The 15,603-nt window shown below is 37.6% G+C and overlaps 1 protein-coding gene across 10 annotated transcripts in view; it reads left to right on the top strand.

Moving 5' to 3' along the window:
- The window catches only part of FANCI (FA complementation group I), a 90,569-nt gene that overhangs the window by 20,140 nt on the left and 54,826 nt on the right, over positions 1 to 15,603 (top strand). For 7 of the 10 annotated variants that reach the window (XM_070617844.1, XM_070617875.1, XM_070617901.1 and 4 more), the window contains 7 exons: positions 1,903 to 2,033; positions 2,471 to 2,627; positions 2,707 to 2,764; positions 6,011 to 6,052; positions 6,388 to 6,511; positions 6,965 to 7,050; positions 8,670 to 8,796. In XM_070617844.1, the coding sequence (XP_070473945.1) occupies positions 1,903 to 2,033; positions 2,471 to 2,627; positions 2,707 to 2,764; positions 6,011 to 6,052; positions 6,388 to 6,511; positions 6,965 to 7,050; positions 8,670 to 8,796 (725 nt within the window). Of the gene's footprint in view, positions 1 to 1,902; positions 2,034 to 2,470; positions 2,628 to 2,688; positions 2,765 to 6,010; positions 6,053 to 6,387; positions 6,512 to 6,964; positions 7,051 to 8,669; positions 8,797 to 15,603 lie in introns of all 10 variants that reach the window. The other 3 variants (XM_070617865.1, XM_070617828.1, XM_070617838.1) reach the window with 1 other exon arrangement.

The following is a 15,603-nucleotide window of genomic DNA, read 5'->3' as shown; positions in this document are numbered from 1 at the left end:
ACTTTCATTATATCTGTGTTGGTACTCGTGATGGTATTCCACAAGTCTCTGAGGCTCTGTTCATTTTTCTTTCTTTTCTTTCTGTCTCTCAGACTGGATAATCTCAATTGCCGTACCTCCAAGTTCTCTGGTTCTTTTTTCTACCAGATCAGTTCTCCTGTTGAGCTCCTTTCTTGTATTTTTTCAGTTCAGTTATTGTATTTGTTAATTCCAGAATTTCTGTTTGGTTCTTTTTTATGATTTCTGTCTCTCTCGATATTTTCTGTTTAATTAGTGGGACACCATTTTATATTTTCCTTTATTTCTTTAGACATGGTTTCCTTGTGTTCTTTGGTCGTATTTAAAATAGGTGATTTAAAATCCTTGTCTAGTTAATTTAACATTTGGGCTCTTTGCAGAGACAGTTTCTATTGATTCCTTTTTTCCTGTGTATGGACCATACTCTTGTTTCCCTGAATGTCTTATGGGGTTTTTTGTTGTTGAAAAATGATCATTTTAAATGATATTTTGTGGGAACTCTGGAAATCAGATACCATTCTCCTCCCCTAGATCTGTTGTTGCTGTTCTGGTGTTCCTTTTGTTTTTATAGTGGTTCTTCTGAACTAATTTTCTAAAATGTATTATTTGTTATGTATGGGCACTGTTGTGTGTGGCCTCTGAAGTCTCTGCTTGGTTAACTTTGCAGTCAGCTAATGATTGGGCAAAGATTTCCTTAAATGCCTGGAACCAGGGAGCTTCCCAGCCTTTGCTGAGGGGCCCTATGCATGTCAGGGGCACACCTTCAATGCTCAGGAAGTAGTTTATAATCTCTCCTTAGCCTTTCTGCTTTTGCAGAACCTCAAGGTCAGCAAGAGATGGGAGCTTAGGGTTTTCTTGGGTCTTGCCTGGTCATACCCACAGCCCTGTCCATGTGCATAGCCCTGAGTATCTGCCTGGCTTTCTAGAGTCTCAGGAATGTGTCAGAATGTTTCAAAGCTCCTTATGCACGTCTTCTCTAGGATTTCCTTTTAAGTTTTTTGGTCAGCTTGTTGCTTTCCTAACTGTTACTGCTGCCTCAGGGAAACTAAAATATTGATCAGTTGCAACTGATTTAGACAACTGCACCTGGTAAAAGGCTGTTTGCAATGGGCAAGTTCTCAGGTCAAATAAAGACGAGGCTTGCTAGTGAAAATTTCTAGGAAACAGCCAGCCAGGTCAAATAATGACAGTTATCTGGGAATTGGGCTTTAGAGGAGCTCCAACCATATTCTGTCCCCTCCAGAGGCTGCTAGACTGTTGGCTTTCACCATGACTGTGGGGTTGTTGGTTTTAAAGACTACAGGGTTGGGGGACTATGCGATGAAAGCTGTTAAAATGCCACAAAGCTCACTGTTCTTACTGAAATTCAACTGTTTTTCTTAAACACTCCCTGGATTGTTGCAAGCCTTTGATTAATTTCCAGAGTTCCAAACAAGGTGATTTTCACTATTTTTGTGTGTTCTTGTTGCTTTTATAGAGGAGAGGATTTTACAAGGTCTTTTTTACTCTGCCATTTCTGTTGACGTCACTCAGTGATGAAGTTTTGAGCTGAAGGATGTTAAAGACATTTAATTTGGGTTTCAGAATCCAGAAAAGGCGATAAGATGTATTACAAGGTATTCCTCCTTCTGCAGTTTGAAATTATTATAAAAGTTAATGATATAGGTGGAAGAAGAAAAGATGACATTTCAGTCACCAGCCTAAATTAAATACTTTTTCAGAGCTCCTAAATATTCCTGTTCTAAACACCATAGTAATCAGCAATTTGATAATTCTATTTATATATTAAACTACAAAGCTCTTTGTTTTTATTTGCCCTTCAACTTTGTAAGACTTCTTCCTTATTTCTTTCTTTGTTTCTGTACCACTTGTTAAAACAATAAGGTTCGCCCTGCTCTGTGGAAGCTGGAGCTCTTAGGAGACTTAAGATATACACTTGTTGTATCCAGTTGGTGGAATCAGGGGATTTGCACAAAGAAGTAGCATCTGAGATCATAGGATTACTAATGCTGGAGGTAAGACAGAAAACAGAAACTGTTTTGGTTTTGGGTGGATTTTAAGGAGTTTGTAATTTGTTGAGGGAGGGAAAACTTAAATGTGCCAAACCTAGCATAGTTCCTATTTATAAATAAGAACTATTATTAAAAAACAAAATAGTTGCTGGATGGGCCATAAACCACCTAGATGTTTACACTTCTGGTATCATGGACATGTTTCTCTTTGAAGAGTTGGCATATCTGAAAACGTTAGGGACCTGGCAGAGGATTCTGACTTTGAAACCCTTTACCATTATAAGTTCATATCAGAGCAGAATGATTCCCTGAATCCCTTGTAGGACCAGTTCTGGGTTTCAATGTCAACTCTGTTAACTCAGCAGAAGACTATTTCTTGGGAAGAGATATCAAATATTCAGATATCTGCTTAACATTTTCTTTATCCCGTAAACTTCTAGGCTCACAATTTTCCGGGACCATTATTGGTTGAATTAGCCAATGAGTTTGTTGGTGCTATCAAAGAAGGCAGCCTAATGAATGGAAAATCTTTGGAGTTACTACCCATCATTCTCACGGCTCTTGCTACCAAAAAGGAAAATCTGGCTTATGGAAAAGGTAATTTCCTTCTAATTCTAGTGGCTTTTTCTCTGTTCACTTAATCACATTTATTTCTCAGTGTATTTTGCATTTCTAGGTGAACTAAATGGGGAAGAATGTAAGAAGCAGTTGATTAATGCCCTCTGTTCTGGCAGGTGAGTCTTTCTCATTAACGTGTAGAACTTTCTCAGGACTACAAGTGGCCAAAAAGAGAGTTACCATTTACCTTAGGAGTTTATATTACTGAAGTTTTTAGTCCATTTTTTTGTTTATACTGTACCACTATAAAACCATTTAGTCTGTAATGAATTACTGAGAGAGATTATTTACCATATTTTCTAGGACTATACATATAGTTTCTATTTACATGACTGTCTATTTTAACACAGCAATTTAGTCCTCTAACGTTACTTAGAGTCTCAAGGTCCTTAAGGTTGAGAAGCCACCCTGCTGCTATATCTTTTATATTTTTTTGAGAGAGTGGGATATATAAGTGACGTTTGTGTCTTTAAACCAGAAATATGGGAATCTACTCTGAGGAAAGACTCTAACATATAAGAAAATCCTCATACATGAACATGTTCAACATAGAAACTTGTGACCAACTTAAGCATACAGTAATAAACACATGTAGATTATGGTATGTAAGCTATGTAAATTAAGGTAGGGCCACTCCATGAAATTGATACCCATTAAAAATGAAATATATAAAGATGTACATCAAAGATGAAAATTCTTACTCTATAGTCAGTGAAATAAAGAGAATATTAAGTTATGTAATACTATTATTACACTTGGGTATATTAAGAAGAACTGGAAGGGAATACCCAAGGTTATCTAAGGCAGAGATTACTGCTTTTATGGTTCTTTACATAAGATCTCTTACATAAATAGTTTTAGGCATGTATCAGCACACTTGTATTTATCCATTTATTTGTTTTTAATTACACAAGAGTTTATTCAATACATTGTAACATTTGCATTTTTCATTGAACACATCTGTTCATGTCAGCATATACAACTCTGTCATTCTTTTTGATAGTTCGATAGTAGTCTGTTAGATTATTTGGCTAATCTTCAAATGTTAGATTTTTTTTCCCCAATAAATAATACTTGGTTATTTGGTCTTTTGCTGTTATAAAAAGTGTTGTGGGGGCTGGCCCAGTGTCAAAGCGGTTAAGTGTGCATGTTCCGCTTCAGCGGCCTGGGGTTCACCGGTTCGGATCCTGGATGTGGACATGGCATCGCTTGGCAAGCCATGCTTGGGAGGCATCCCACATATAAAGTAGAGGAAGGTGGGCATGCATGTTAGCTCAGGGCCAGTCTTCCTCAGCAAAAAGAGGAGGATTGGCAGCAGATGTTAGCTCAAGGCTAATCTTCCTCAAAAAAAAAGTATTGCATCTACAGAGTGAGTGCAATCCCTATCAAAGTTCCAATGACGTTTTTCGCAGAAATAGAACAAAGAATCCTAAAATTTACATGGAACAGCAAAATAGCTGAAGGAATCCTGAGAAAAAAGAACAAAGCTGGAGGTATCACACTCCCTGATTTCCAAATATACTACAAACCTGTAGTAACCAAAACAGCATAGTACTGGCACAGAAACAGACACACAGATCAATGGAACAGAATTGAAAGCCCAGAAGTAAACCCATACATCTGCAGACAGTTAATCTTCAACAAAGGAGCCAAGAACATACAGTGGAGAAAGGAAAGTCTCTTCAATAAATGGTGTTGGGAAAACTGGACAACATGTGCAAAAGAATGAAAGTAGACCATTATCTTACACCATACACAAAAATTAACTCAAAATGGATTAAAGACTTGAATGTAAGATCTGAAACCATGACACTTTTAGAAGAAAACATAGGCAGTATGCTCTTCAACATAGGTCTTAGCAGCATATTTTCAAGTAACATGTCTGACCAGGTAAGGGAAACAATGGAAAAAAATAAAAAAATGGGACTACATCAAACTAAAAAGCCTCTGTACAGCAAAGGAAACCATCAACAAAGCGAAGATGACCTAACATTTGGAAGAAGATATTTGCAAACCATATATCAGAAAAGGGGTTAATATCCAAAATATACAAAGAACTCATCTCAACAACGAGAAAACTAACAACCCAATTGAAAAATGGGCAAAAGATCTGAACAGAGATTTCTCCAAAGAAGATATACAGATGGCCAACAGGCACATGAAAAGATGTTCAACATCATTAATTGTCAGGGAAATGCAAATCAAAACCACAATGAGCTATCACCTCACTCCCGTCAGGATGACTATAATTAACAAGACAGGAAATAACAAGTGTTGGAGAGAATGTAGAGAAAAGGGAACCCTTGTACACTGCTGGTGGGGGTGCAAACTGGTATAGCCACCATGGAAGACAGTGTGGAGAGTCCTCAAAAAATTAAGACTAGAACTACCATATGATCCAGCTATTCCACTGCTGGGTATTTATCCAAAGAACATGAAAAGATGAAGGCATAAAGATACATGCACCCCTGTGTTCACTGCAGCATTAGTCACAATAGCCAAGGCTTGGAAGCAACCTGGGTGACCATCAAGGGACAAATAGATAAAGAAGATGTACATATATGCACAGTGGGATACTACTCAGCCATAAAGAAGAGGAAATCTTGCCATTTGTGACCACGTGGATGGACCTTAAGGATATTATGCTAAGCGAAGTAAATCAGAGGGAGAAAGTCAAATACTGTATGATCTTATTCATAAATAGAAAATTAAAACAACAACAAACAAACACATAGAGACAGAGATTGGATTGTTGGTTCCCAGAGGGGAAGCGGGAGGCAGAAGGGTGAAAGGCATGATTAGGCACATGTATATGGTGATGGATTGTAATTAGTCTTTGAGTGGTGAACATGATGTGATTTACACAGAAATAGAAATGATGTATACCTGAAATTTATATAATGTTGTAAACCAGTATTACCACAATAAAAAAGAAGAGTGTTGCCATGAACATCCTTGTATATCTGGGTGACCTTTTATAAGCATGTACAAGGGGTATATTTCTGATAGTATGTTGGGTGGGTCTGTGGTAATGTGTATTTTTAAAGTTGGTAAGTCTTGCCAACTTGTCTTCTCAGAAGGATTATATCAGTGTACACCCCTTAAAGCAGTATATGAAGAGTGTTTTGTTTCTCATAATCTCACCAGCACTGAATATTGTCAGACTTTGATTTTGCCATCTGATAGGTTAAAAGCTGTCATTTTATTCTTTTAAATCTCATTTCTTTGATCTTGTTTCCCAGTGGTACCAAATCAAACTTGAAGTGGCCTTGTTTTTTTATTCCTAACTAATTTTACAATTAATATGTAAATAAGTTAAAATGAGATCAACTTTCATATTCTTTGTCACTTTCTTTAACCAGATGGAATCAACAATATGTAATCCAGCTCACCTCCATGTTCAGGTAAGCATCATCGTTCCCTTTTCTCTTCTTCTCTTGCTTTGTGAACTTAGCTGCTGTAAGTTGAAATGTATCAAGCTCAAATACCACTCCTCTGAGTAAGAGTCTTGGTACCTCTGTTTTCTGTTACAGCATCCTACCCCCTTTTTTGCTTTAATTTCTTATTTAAAGTATAACTTTATCATTTTTTTCCAACTGACTTTATTTAGGTAGGGTTATTGGTCCTCTTTAAGGTTCTCCGCTAGAGAAAAATCAAAAGGGACAGTTATAATATTGTAATATCTCCCAAAGTAGGCCATAGCTTTTAGACTCTGGCCTTTAGAATCTTTGATCCACAGGGATGTCCCTCTGACTGCAGAAGAGATGGAATTTGTGATGGAAAAAGTGTTGAGGATGTTCTCCAAGTTGAATCTTCAAGAAATACCACCTTTGGTCTATCAGCTTCTGGTCCTCTCCTCAAAGGTAGAAATAAAAAGTTGTTTTATTTTAAACTCCAGTGGAATGACCAGTTAGGGCCATTCAGGTTATTCATACTCTTTGTTTACCTACTAGGGCAGAGATGCTTTCATTTCACGTATGATGATTTGATCCAGTAAAAAGGTCATGCTCCTCAGCCAAGGAAAACATACATTATCTCTTGTACTACCACATTTGTGTGTGTGTGTATAGTAGTAAAAGGGATAAAGATCTCAGAAAGGGTGTACTGTAGGTCCCTTAAATCTGACGCTAAGATGTATTTCAAACCCAATTTCAACATGAAAGTGTTCTATAAATTCTTAGTGTGACTCAAGGTTGTAATTTGTTTATCTATTTAAATTTATACTGGAGAATCCTTTAAGTTGAAAAGTACTTTTAAGTTCAACTTGGTGATTGTATCTTTTATGGGGAGCCCTTACCTATTGTATATGTTTCCAGGGAAGCAGAAAGAAGGTTTTGGAAGGAATCATAAGTTTCTTCAGTGAGCTGGATAAGCAGCACAATGAGGAGCAGAGTGGTGATGAGTGAGTAATATAGTAGAGAAATAAGATTGTTTTTTACAAATTCATCATCTTATTGTGTATTTTAGTTACTTCATTGTTATTTAACCTTTCAGTCCCTACCTTCACCTCAGCACAGAGCTTCTCTGATTCTCTCCTAGCTGCTCCGTAATAAAGTTAAAAGAATGATGCAACCTCTTCAACTCTTTCATTTGCACCTTTCCAGGAAAATAGCAATAATTGTTCTGTAAGTTGCAAATTTAAAGGCTATTTATTAAGTGTCTACTCTGCCAGGAACTATTTGGCCCTGAGACTACAGTGATGAACCAGCAGACAAGATCCCTGCTCTTATGGAGCTTAAATTTTAGTGAGAAGAGAACAGAAAATAAACAAATAACAAGAAAAGTATTAGAGTGGAAAGTGCTATGTGGATAATTCAAATGAGTGATGTGACAGTGACAGCACAGCTACTTTAGACTGGGTGGTCAGGGAAGACCTCTCTGAGAAGGTGCTCTGTTACCTGAAGCCTGAAGGAGAAGAGCCACAATATGTAGATCAGGGAAAAGAACAATCTCAGTTAGTGGAACAGTTACTACAGAGGCAGGACACAGCACGGCATGTCTGAAAAAGAGGATTTCTTTAAAGCAAATATTTGTAAAGTGCTTACTCTGTGCCAGGTGCTGTTGTGAGCGCTTTAGACCTCACAACAACCCTATTTTGCCTCTATTTTATGGGTGCAGAAACTGAGGCACAGAGAAATTAAGGAATTTCCTGAGGTTCTATAGCCATGAAGTGGTGGAGCTAGGATTTGAATCCAGGCAGTTTGGCTGCAGAGTTCATGTCATTAATCCTGTTGCAGCCTATGGCATGTAATCTAGAATAACTCTTAGTTACTTGGCTCGAGCAATTGATTGTAAGGTAGTCTTATATACTGAGTTAGGAAATACTGACAGAGAAGCAGGTTTAGGGGAAAATAAACTCAGTTTTGGCTATGTTAAGTTGGAGATGTATATTAGCATCCCATATGGAGGTGTTGAGCAGGCAGTCTGGAGTTAGAGGGAAAGGTCAGGACTGGAGATATAGTATGGAAGGAACTAAAGCCACGGGACTGCATGGAGTCACCTAGGGAAATCGTGAAGAGAAGAAAAAAGAAACCCAAGACTGAACTCATGCATTCCACCACTTAACGGGAGGATGTCAGCACAAAAAGTTGAGAAGAGGCCAGTGACAATGCCCCAGAAGCTAGGAGAAGAAAGTGTTTTCAAGAAAAAGTGGTCAACTGTGTCAAATCTACTGAGGTGTTAAGATGGGACTTGATTATTGGTTTTGGCAACATAGAGGTCATTTGTAACCCTTGCAAGAATAGTCGAAAAGCATTGGGGGAAGAGTAGGGTAAGGAAGAAGCCTAACTGAACTGTGTTTAACTTGGAAGAGGTAAAGAAGTGAAAATAATGATAATAGACAATTCTTTGAGAAAGTTTTGTTGTAAAAAGGAGCAGAAAATGAGGCAGCAGAATTCGTACTTAACTGCCTGCCTCCAGTGAACATATGAGTTCAGCTTGAGTTGTCTACTTGTTTATCTGAGCTTCTGCACTGTTCTCTTGCTCAAACTATAGCTCATACCATTCTGTTGAATCTTATAGGCTGTTGGATCTTGTTACTGTGCCATCAGGTGAACTTCGTCACGTGGAAGGCACCATTATTCTACACATTGTGTTTGCCATCAAATTGGACTGTGAACTAGGCAGAGAACTCCTGAAGCACTTAAAGGTAGCATCAAACTGTTAAGGTGATCCGGGATCTCTTTATGAAGGAGGGATGTTTGAGTCAAGCCTCTTTTATGGCAGTTAATGACAAGAAACAAATAGAAATATTGTAGAAGGACCTTGGGTCCAGAGGATCTCTTTTTACATTTAAAGTGGAAAATATATGATGTCACTACAGTCATAAGCAGGTTCCATTTTAAAACCATACCTTAATTGTTCTAAATGTTTAAGAAGAAAAAAAAAGATGACTGTTCAGCAGGAAACTCAAAATTTTCTCTTAACTCCATCATTATCTTTTGTGAGCTTAAACCTTGACTTCTGTTATGCCATTTATGGATTGGGGATATTGCCTATTTCTATTAGTATATTATGGGGTTTTGTGAAGCTGTATCATTCATCATTAAATATTTGTGAAGTAAAATTAGAAGTATTTTTAACTCTTTTAAAGAAAAGTTGTATATAAAGGACTTATTTTTTCCTCCAACATTTTATTTTGAAAATTTTAACCCACAGAAAAGTTGAAACACTATAGCATGATGAATGCCTGTATACCCTTCACCTAGATTTCACCATTTATTACATACTTTGCCATGTTGACCTTATCTCACCTTCTCTCATGTACGTTCTTTTTTTCTGAACCATTTAAAAGTAGAAATTATGACAGTTCAATGCCTGAATACATCCGCATGCGTCTCCTAAGAGTAAGGATTAGTATCTTTTAGTTGAACTTTTTTTTTTTTTTTTAAACATCTTTTTTTTTTTTTTAAAGATTTTTTATCTTTTCCTTGTTCTCCCCAAAGCCCCCCAGTACATAGTTGTATATTCTTTGTTGTGGGTCCTTCTAGTTGTAGCATGTGGGACGCTGCCTCAGCGTGGTTTGATGAGCAGTGCCATGTCCGTGCCCAGGATTCGAACCAACGAAACACTGGGCCGCCTGCAGTGGAGCGCACAGACTTAACCACTCGGCCACGGGGCCAGCCCCTTTTAGTTGAACTTTTTGAAGCATCCAACCCAGTTGTCTTGTGTCTCACATTGTTGGATTTATTTGGTTGTTTCCTCGTGATCAGATTCAAGTTAAACATTTTTGGCAAGAATACTTGATAAGTGATGTGTACTTTCTCTTGTAGGGGTCAGCAAATTTTCTGTAAAGGGCCGGATACTATTTTAGGCTTTGCAGGCCACATGGTCTCTCACTGCTGCTCTGCTCTTCCCTTGTAGCAAGAAGGCAGCCAGAGACAATAAATGACTAAGTGTGGCTGTGTACTGATGACACTATATGGACGCTGAAATTTGGATTTTATTGAATTTTCATGTGGCATGAAATATTATTCTTCCTTTGATTTTTTTCCCCCCAACAATTTAAAAATGTTAAAACCAGTCTTAGCTCATAGGCTGTTTAAAAATAGACAGTGGGCTGAATTTGGCCCACAGGCTATAGTTTGCCAACCGTTGTTCTATTGCATTACATCAGAAGGCTCATAGTATCTGGCTATCCTACTACTGTTGATGCTAAATCATTTGGTTAAGACAATGATTGTCAGTTGTCTTTATTTGCAAGAATATAGGTTTCCTCTTGTAATTAGAAAATAATTCATGGGATCATAATTTGAGATCATGTGAAAATCTTTTTCCTCAGCAACCTTTCACACAGTGGTTTTGGTTTTCCCATCTGATGATTCTTGATCTAAATCAGTAATTATACTGAGAGTTGCAAAATGGTAGAACTAAAATTAGAAATTTTTAATTCTATCATTCCTACTACATTATTAGCTGGCTAAAAAGAGCCTCCCCTCCCCCTATTTTTTTGAATATCGTTATGCACCCATGAACCTTTTTTTTTTTTTTTATTAATGTTATGATAGATTACAACCTTGTGAGATTTCAGTTGTACATTTTTGTTAGTCATGTTGTGGGTACACCACTTCCCCCTCTGTGCCCTCCCCCCACCCGCCCTGTTCCCTGGTAACCACCGATCAGATCTCCTTATCAATATACTAATTTCCACCTATGAGTGGAGTCATATAGAATTCGTCTTTCTCTGACTGGCTTATTTCGCTTAACATAATACCCTCGAGGTCCATCCACGTTGTTGTGAATGGGCCAATTTTGTCTTTTTTTATGGCTGAGTAGTATTCCATTGTGTATATATACCACATCTTCTTTATCCAATCATCAGTTTCTGGGCATGTAGGCTGGTTCCACGTCTTGGCTATTGTAGATAATGCTGCGATGAACATAGGGGTGCAACGGACTCTTGAGATTTCTGATATCAGGTTCTTAGGATAGATACCCAGTAATGGGATGGCTGGGTCATAGGGTATTTCTATTTTTAACTTTTTGAGAAATCTCCATACTGTTTTCCATAGTGGCTGTACCAGTTTGCATTCCCACCAACAGTGTATGAGGGTTCCTTTTTCTCCACAACCTCTCCAACATTTGTCACTCTTGGTTTTGGATGTTTTTGCCAATCTAACGGGTGTAAGGTGATATCTTAGTGTAGTTTTGATTTTCATTTCCCTGATGATTAGCGATGATGAACATCTTTTCATGTGTCTATTGGCCATATTCATATCTTCTTTTGAGAAATGTCTGTTCATGTCCTCTGCCCATTTTTTGATCGGGTTGTTTGTTTTTTTGTTGTTAAGCAGTGTGAGTTCTTTGTATATTATGGAGATTAACCCTTTGTCGGATAAGTGGCTTGTGAATATTTTTTCCCAATTAGTGAGCTGTTTTTTTGTTTCAATCCTGTTTTCCCTTGCCTTGAAGAAGCTCTTTAGTCTGATGAAGTCCCATTTGTTTATTCTTTCTATTGCTTCCCTCAACTGAGGAGTTACAGTGTCCGAAAAGATTCTTTTGAAACTGATGTCAAAGAGTGTACTGCCTATATTCTCTTCCAAAAGACTTATTGTCTCAGGCCTAATCTTTAGGTCTTTGATCCATTTTGAGTTTATTTTGGTGTGTGGTGAAAAAGACTGGTCAATTTTCAATCTTTTGCATGTGGCTGTCCAGTTTTCCCAGCACCATTTGTTGAAGAGACTTTCTTTTCTCCATTGTAGGCCCTCTGCTCCTTTGTCGAAGATTAGCTGTCCATAGATGTGTGGTTTTATCTCTGGGCTTTCAATTCTGTTCCATTGATCTGTGGACCTGTTTTTGTACCAGTACCATGCTGTTTTGATCACTGTAGCTTTGTAGTATGTTTTGAAATCGGGGATTGTGATTCCGCCGGCTTTGTTTTTCTTGCTCAGGATTGCTTTAGCAATTCGCGGTCTTTTGTTGCCCCATATGAATTTTAGGATTGTTTGTTCAATATCTGTGAAGAATGTTCTTGGGATTCTGATTGGGATAGCATTGAATCTGTATATTGCTTTAGGTAGTATGGACATTTTAACTATGTTTATTCTTCCAATCCATGTGCAAGGAATGTCTTTCCATCTCTTTATGTCATCGTCAATTTCTTTCAAGAATGTCTTGTAGTTTTCATTGTATAGATCCTTCACTTCCTTGGTTAAGTTTATCCCAAGGTATTTTATTCTTTTCGTTCTGATTGTGAATGGGATTGAGTTCTTGAGTTCTTTTTCTGTTAGTTCATTGTTAGTGTATAGAAATGCTACTGATTTATGCACGTTAATTTTATACCCTGCTACTTTGCTGTAGTTGTTGATTATTTCTAATAGTTTTTCTGTGGATTCTTTGGGGTTTTCTATATATAAGATCATGTCGTCTGCAAACAACGAGAGTTTTACTTCTTCGTTACCTATTTGGATTCCTTTTATTTCTTTTTCCTGCCGAATTGCTCTGGCCAGCACCTCCAGTACTATGTTGAATAGGAGTGGTGAAAGTGGGCACCCTTGTCTTGTTCCTGTCCTCAGAGGGATGGCTTTCAGTTTTTGTCCATTGAGTATGATGTTGGCTGTGGGCCTATCATATATGGCCTTTATTATGTTGAGGTACTTTCCTTCTATACCCATTTTACTGAGGGTTTTTATCATAAATGGGTGTTGGATCTTGTCGAATGCTTTCTCTGCATCTATTGAGATGATCATGTGGTTTTTGTTTTTCATTTTGTTGATGTAGTGTATCACGTTGATTGACTTGCGGATGTTGAACCATCCCTGTGTCCCTGGTATAAATCCCACTTGATCATGGTGTATAATCTTTTTGATGTATTGCTGTAATCGGTTTGCCAAAATTTTGTTGAGGATTTTTGCATCTATGTTCATCAGTGATATCGGCCTGTAGTTCTCCTTCTTTGTGTTGTCCTTGTCAGGTTTGGGGATCAGGGTGATGTTGGCTTCATAGAATGTGTTAGAGAGTTCTCCATCTTTCTCAATTTTCTGGAACAGTTTGAGGAGAATAGGTATTAAGTCTTCTTTGAATGTTTGGTAGAATTCTCCAGAGAAGCCGTCTGGTCCTGGACTCTTATTTTTGGGGAGGTTTTTGATTACTGTTTCTATTTCCTTACTCATGATTGGCCTATTCAGATTCTCCATTTCTTCCTGATTCAGTTTGGGGAGATTGTAGGAGTCTAGGAATTTGTCCATTTCTTCCAGGTTGTTCAATTTGTTGGCATATAGTTTTTCGTAGTATTCTCTTATGATCTCTTGTATTTCATTGGTATCTGTTGTGATTTCTCCTCTGTCATTCCTAATTTTATTAATTTGCGATTTCTCTCTTCTTTTCTTGGTGAGTCTGGCTAGGGGTTTGTCAATTTTGTTAATTCTTTCGAAGAACCAACTCTTTGTTTCATTGATCCTTTCTATTGTCTTTTTTGTTTCAATATCGTTTATTTCTGCTCTTATTTTTATTATTTCCCTCCTTCTACTGACTCTGGGCTTTGTTTGTTCTTCTTTTTCTAGTTCTGTTAGGTGTTGTTTGAGGTTGCTTATGTGAGCTTTTTCTTGTTTAGTGAGGTGAGCCTGTATTGCGATGAATTTCCCTCTTAGGACTGCTTTTGCTGCATCCCAAATGATTTGGTATGTCGTGTTCTCATTTTCATTAGTCTCCAGATAAAATTTGATTTCTTCTTTAATTTCTTCAATGATCCATTGTTTGTTGAGAAGCGTGTTGTTTAGTCTCCACATTTTTGCACCTTTCTCTGCTTTTTTCTTGTAGTTGATTTCTAGTTTAATAGCATTATGATCAGAAAAGATGCTTGATATTATTTCAACTCTCTTGTATTTATTGATGTTTGCTTTGGTTCCCAAAATATGGTCAATCCTTGAGAATGTTCCATGTGCACTTGAGAAGAATGTGTAACCTGCTGTTTTTGGATGAAGTGTTCTATATATATCTATTAAGTCCATCTGGTCTAATTTTTCATTTAATTCTATTATTTCCTTGTTGATTTTCTGTCTGGATGTTCTGTCCATTGGTGTTAATGGTGTGTTGAGGTCCCCTACTATTATTGTATTGTTGTTGATGTCTTCTTTTAGTTCTCTTAAGAGTTGCTTTACAAATTTTGGTGCTCCTGTGTTGGGTGCGTATATATTTATAAGTGTTATGTCTTCTTGGTGGAGAGTCCCTTTTATCATTATATACTGTCCCTCTTTATCTTTCTTTATCTGTTTTGCTTTGAAATCTACCTTGTCTGATATTAGTATAGCGACACCTGCTTTCTTTTGTTCATTATTAGCTTGGAGTATTGTTCTCCATCCCTTCACTCTGAGTCTGTGTTTGTCTTTGGGGCTGAGGTGTGTTTCCTGGAGGCAGCATATTGTTGGATCTTGTTCTTTGATCCATCCTGCCACTCTGTGTCTTTTGATTGGGGAGTTCAATCCATTTACATTTAGAGTGATTATTGAGATGTGGGGGCCTACCACTACCATATTATGTTTTGTTTTCCGGTTTTCTTCAATTTCCTTTGTTTCTCGTCCCATGGTTTAATCTGTTCTGATGTAGAGCTGCTACTCTCTGTTGTTGTCCTTCTACTTATCTCCTCTGCTCTTGGTTTTGTAGCCCCTTTCCTTTTTTGGATTTTTCAGGAATGAGGGTTTTCCTGAGGATTTCCTGAAGAGGAGGTTTTGTGGCAATGAACTCCCTTAATTTTTGTCTATCTGGGAAAGTTTTTATTTCTCCATCGTATTTGAAGGATATTTTCGCTGGGTAGAGAATTCTCGGCTGTAGATTTTTGTCCTTCAGATTTTTGAATATATCATTCCACTCTCTTCTAGCCTGTAAAGTTTCTGCTGAGAAATCTGCTGATAGCCTGATGGGGGTTCCTTTGTAGGTTAGTTTCTTTTGCCTGGCTGTCCTTAGTATTTTCTCCTTATCGTTGACTTTTGCTAGCTTCACTACTATATGGCGTGGAGTTGGTCTTCTTGCATTGATAAAGTTTGGAGATCTCTTGGCTTCTGTCACCTGAAGATCCATCTCCCTCACCAGATTTGGGAAGTTCTCAGCCATTATTTCTTTGAATAGGCTTTCTGCCCCTTTCTCCTTCTCTTCTCCCTCTGGTATACCTATAATCCTTACGTTGCATCTCCTAATTGTGTCTGATAATTCTCGGAGAGTTTCTTCATTTCTTTTTAGTCTTGCTTCTCTCTCCTCCTCTGCCTGCAGCAATTCTATATTGCCATCTTCCAAATTGCTAATTCTTTCCTCCATATTATCGGCCCTACTGTTCAGAGCATCTAGATTTTTCTTAATCTCCTCTATTGTGTTCTTCATTTCCAATATTTCTGTTTGGTTCTTCTTTATCATATCAAACTCTTTTGTGACATAGCTCCTGAACTCGTTGAGTTGTCGGTCAGAACTCTCTCTTAACTCATTGAGAATTTTAATGATGGCTGTTTTGAAGTCATCATCATTTAGG

This window comes from Equus przewalskii, chromosome 1, assembly GCF_037783145.1.
Source record: "Equus przewalskii isolate Varuska chromosome 1, EquPr2, whole genome shotgun sequence".
Taxonomy (NCBI): Eukaryota; Metazoa; Chordata; class Mammalia; order Perissodactyla; family Equidae; genus Equus; species Equus przewalskii.
This window is presented reverse-complemented; position numbering and strand designations above follow the sequence as displayed.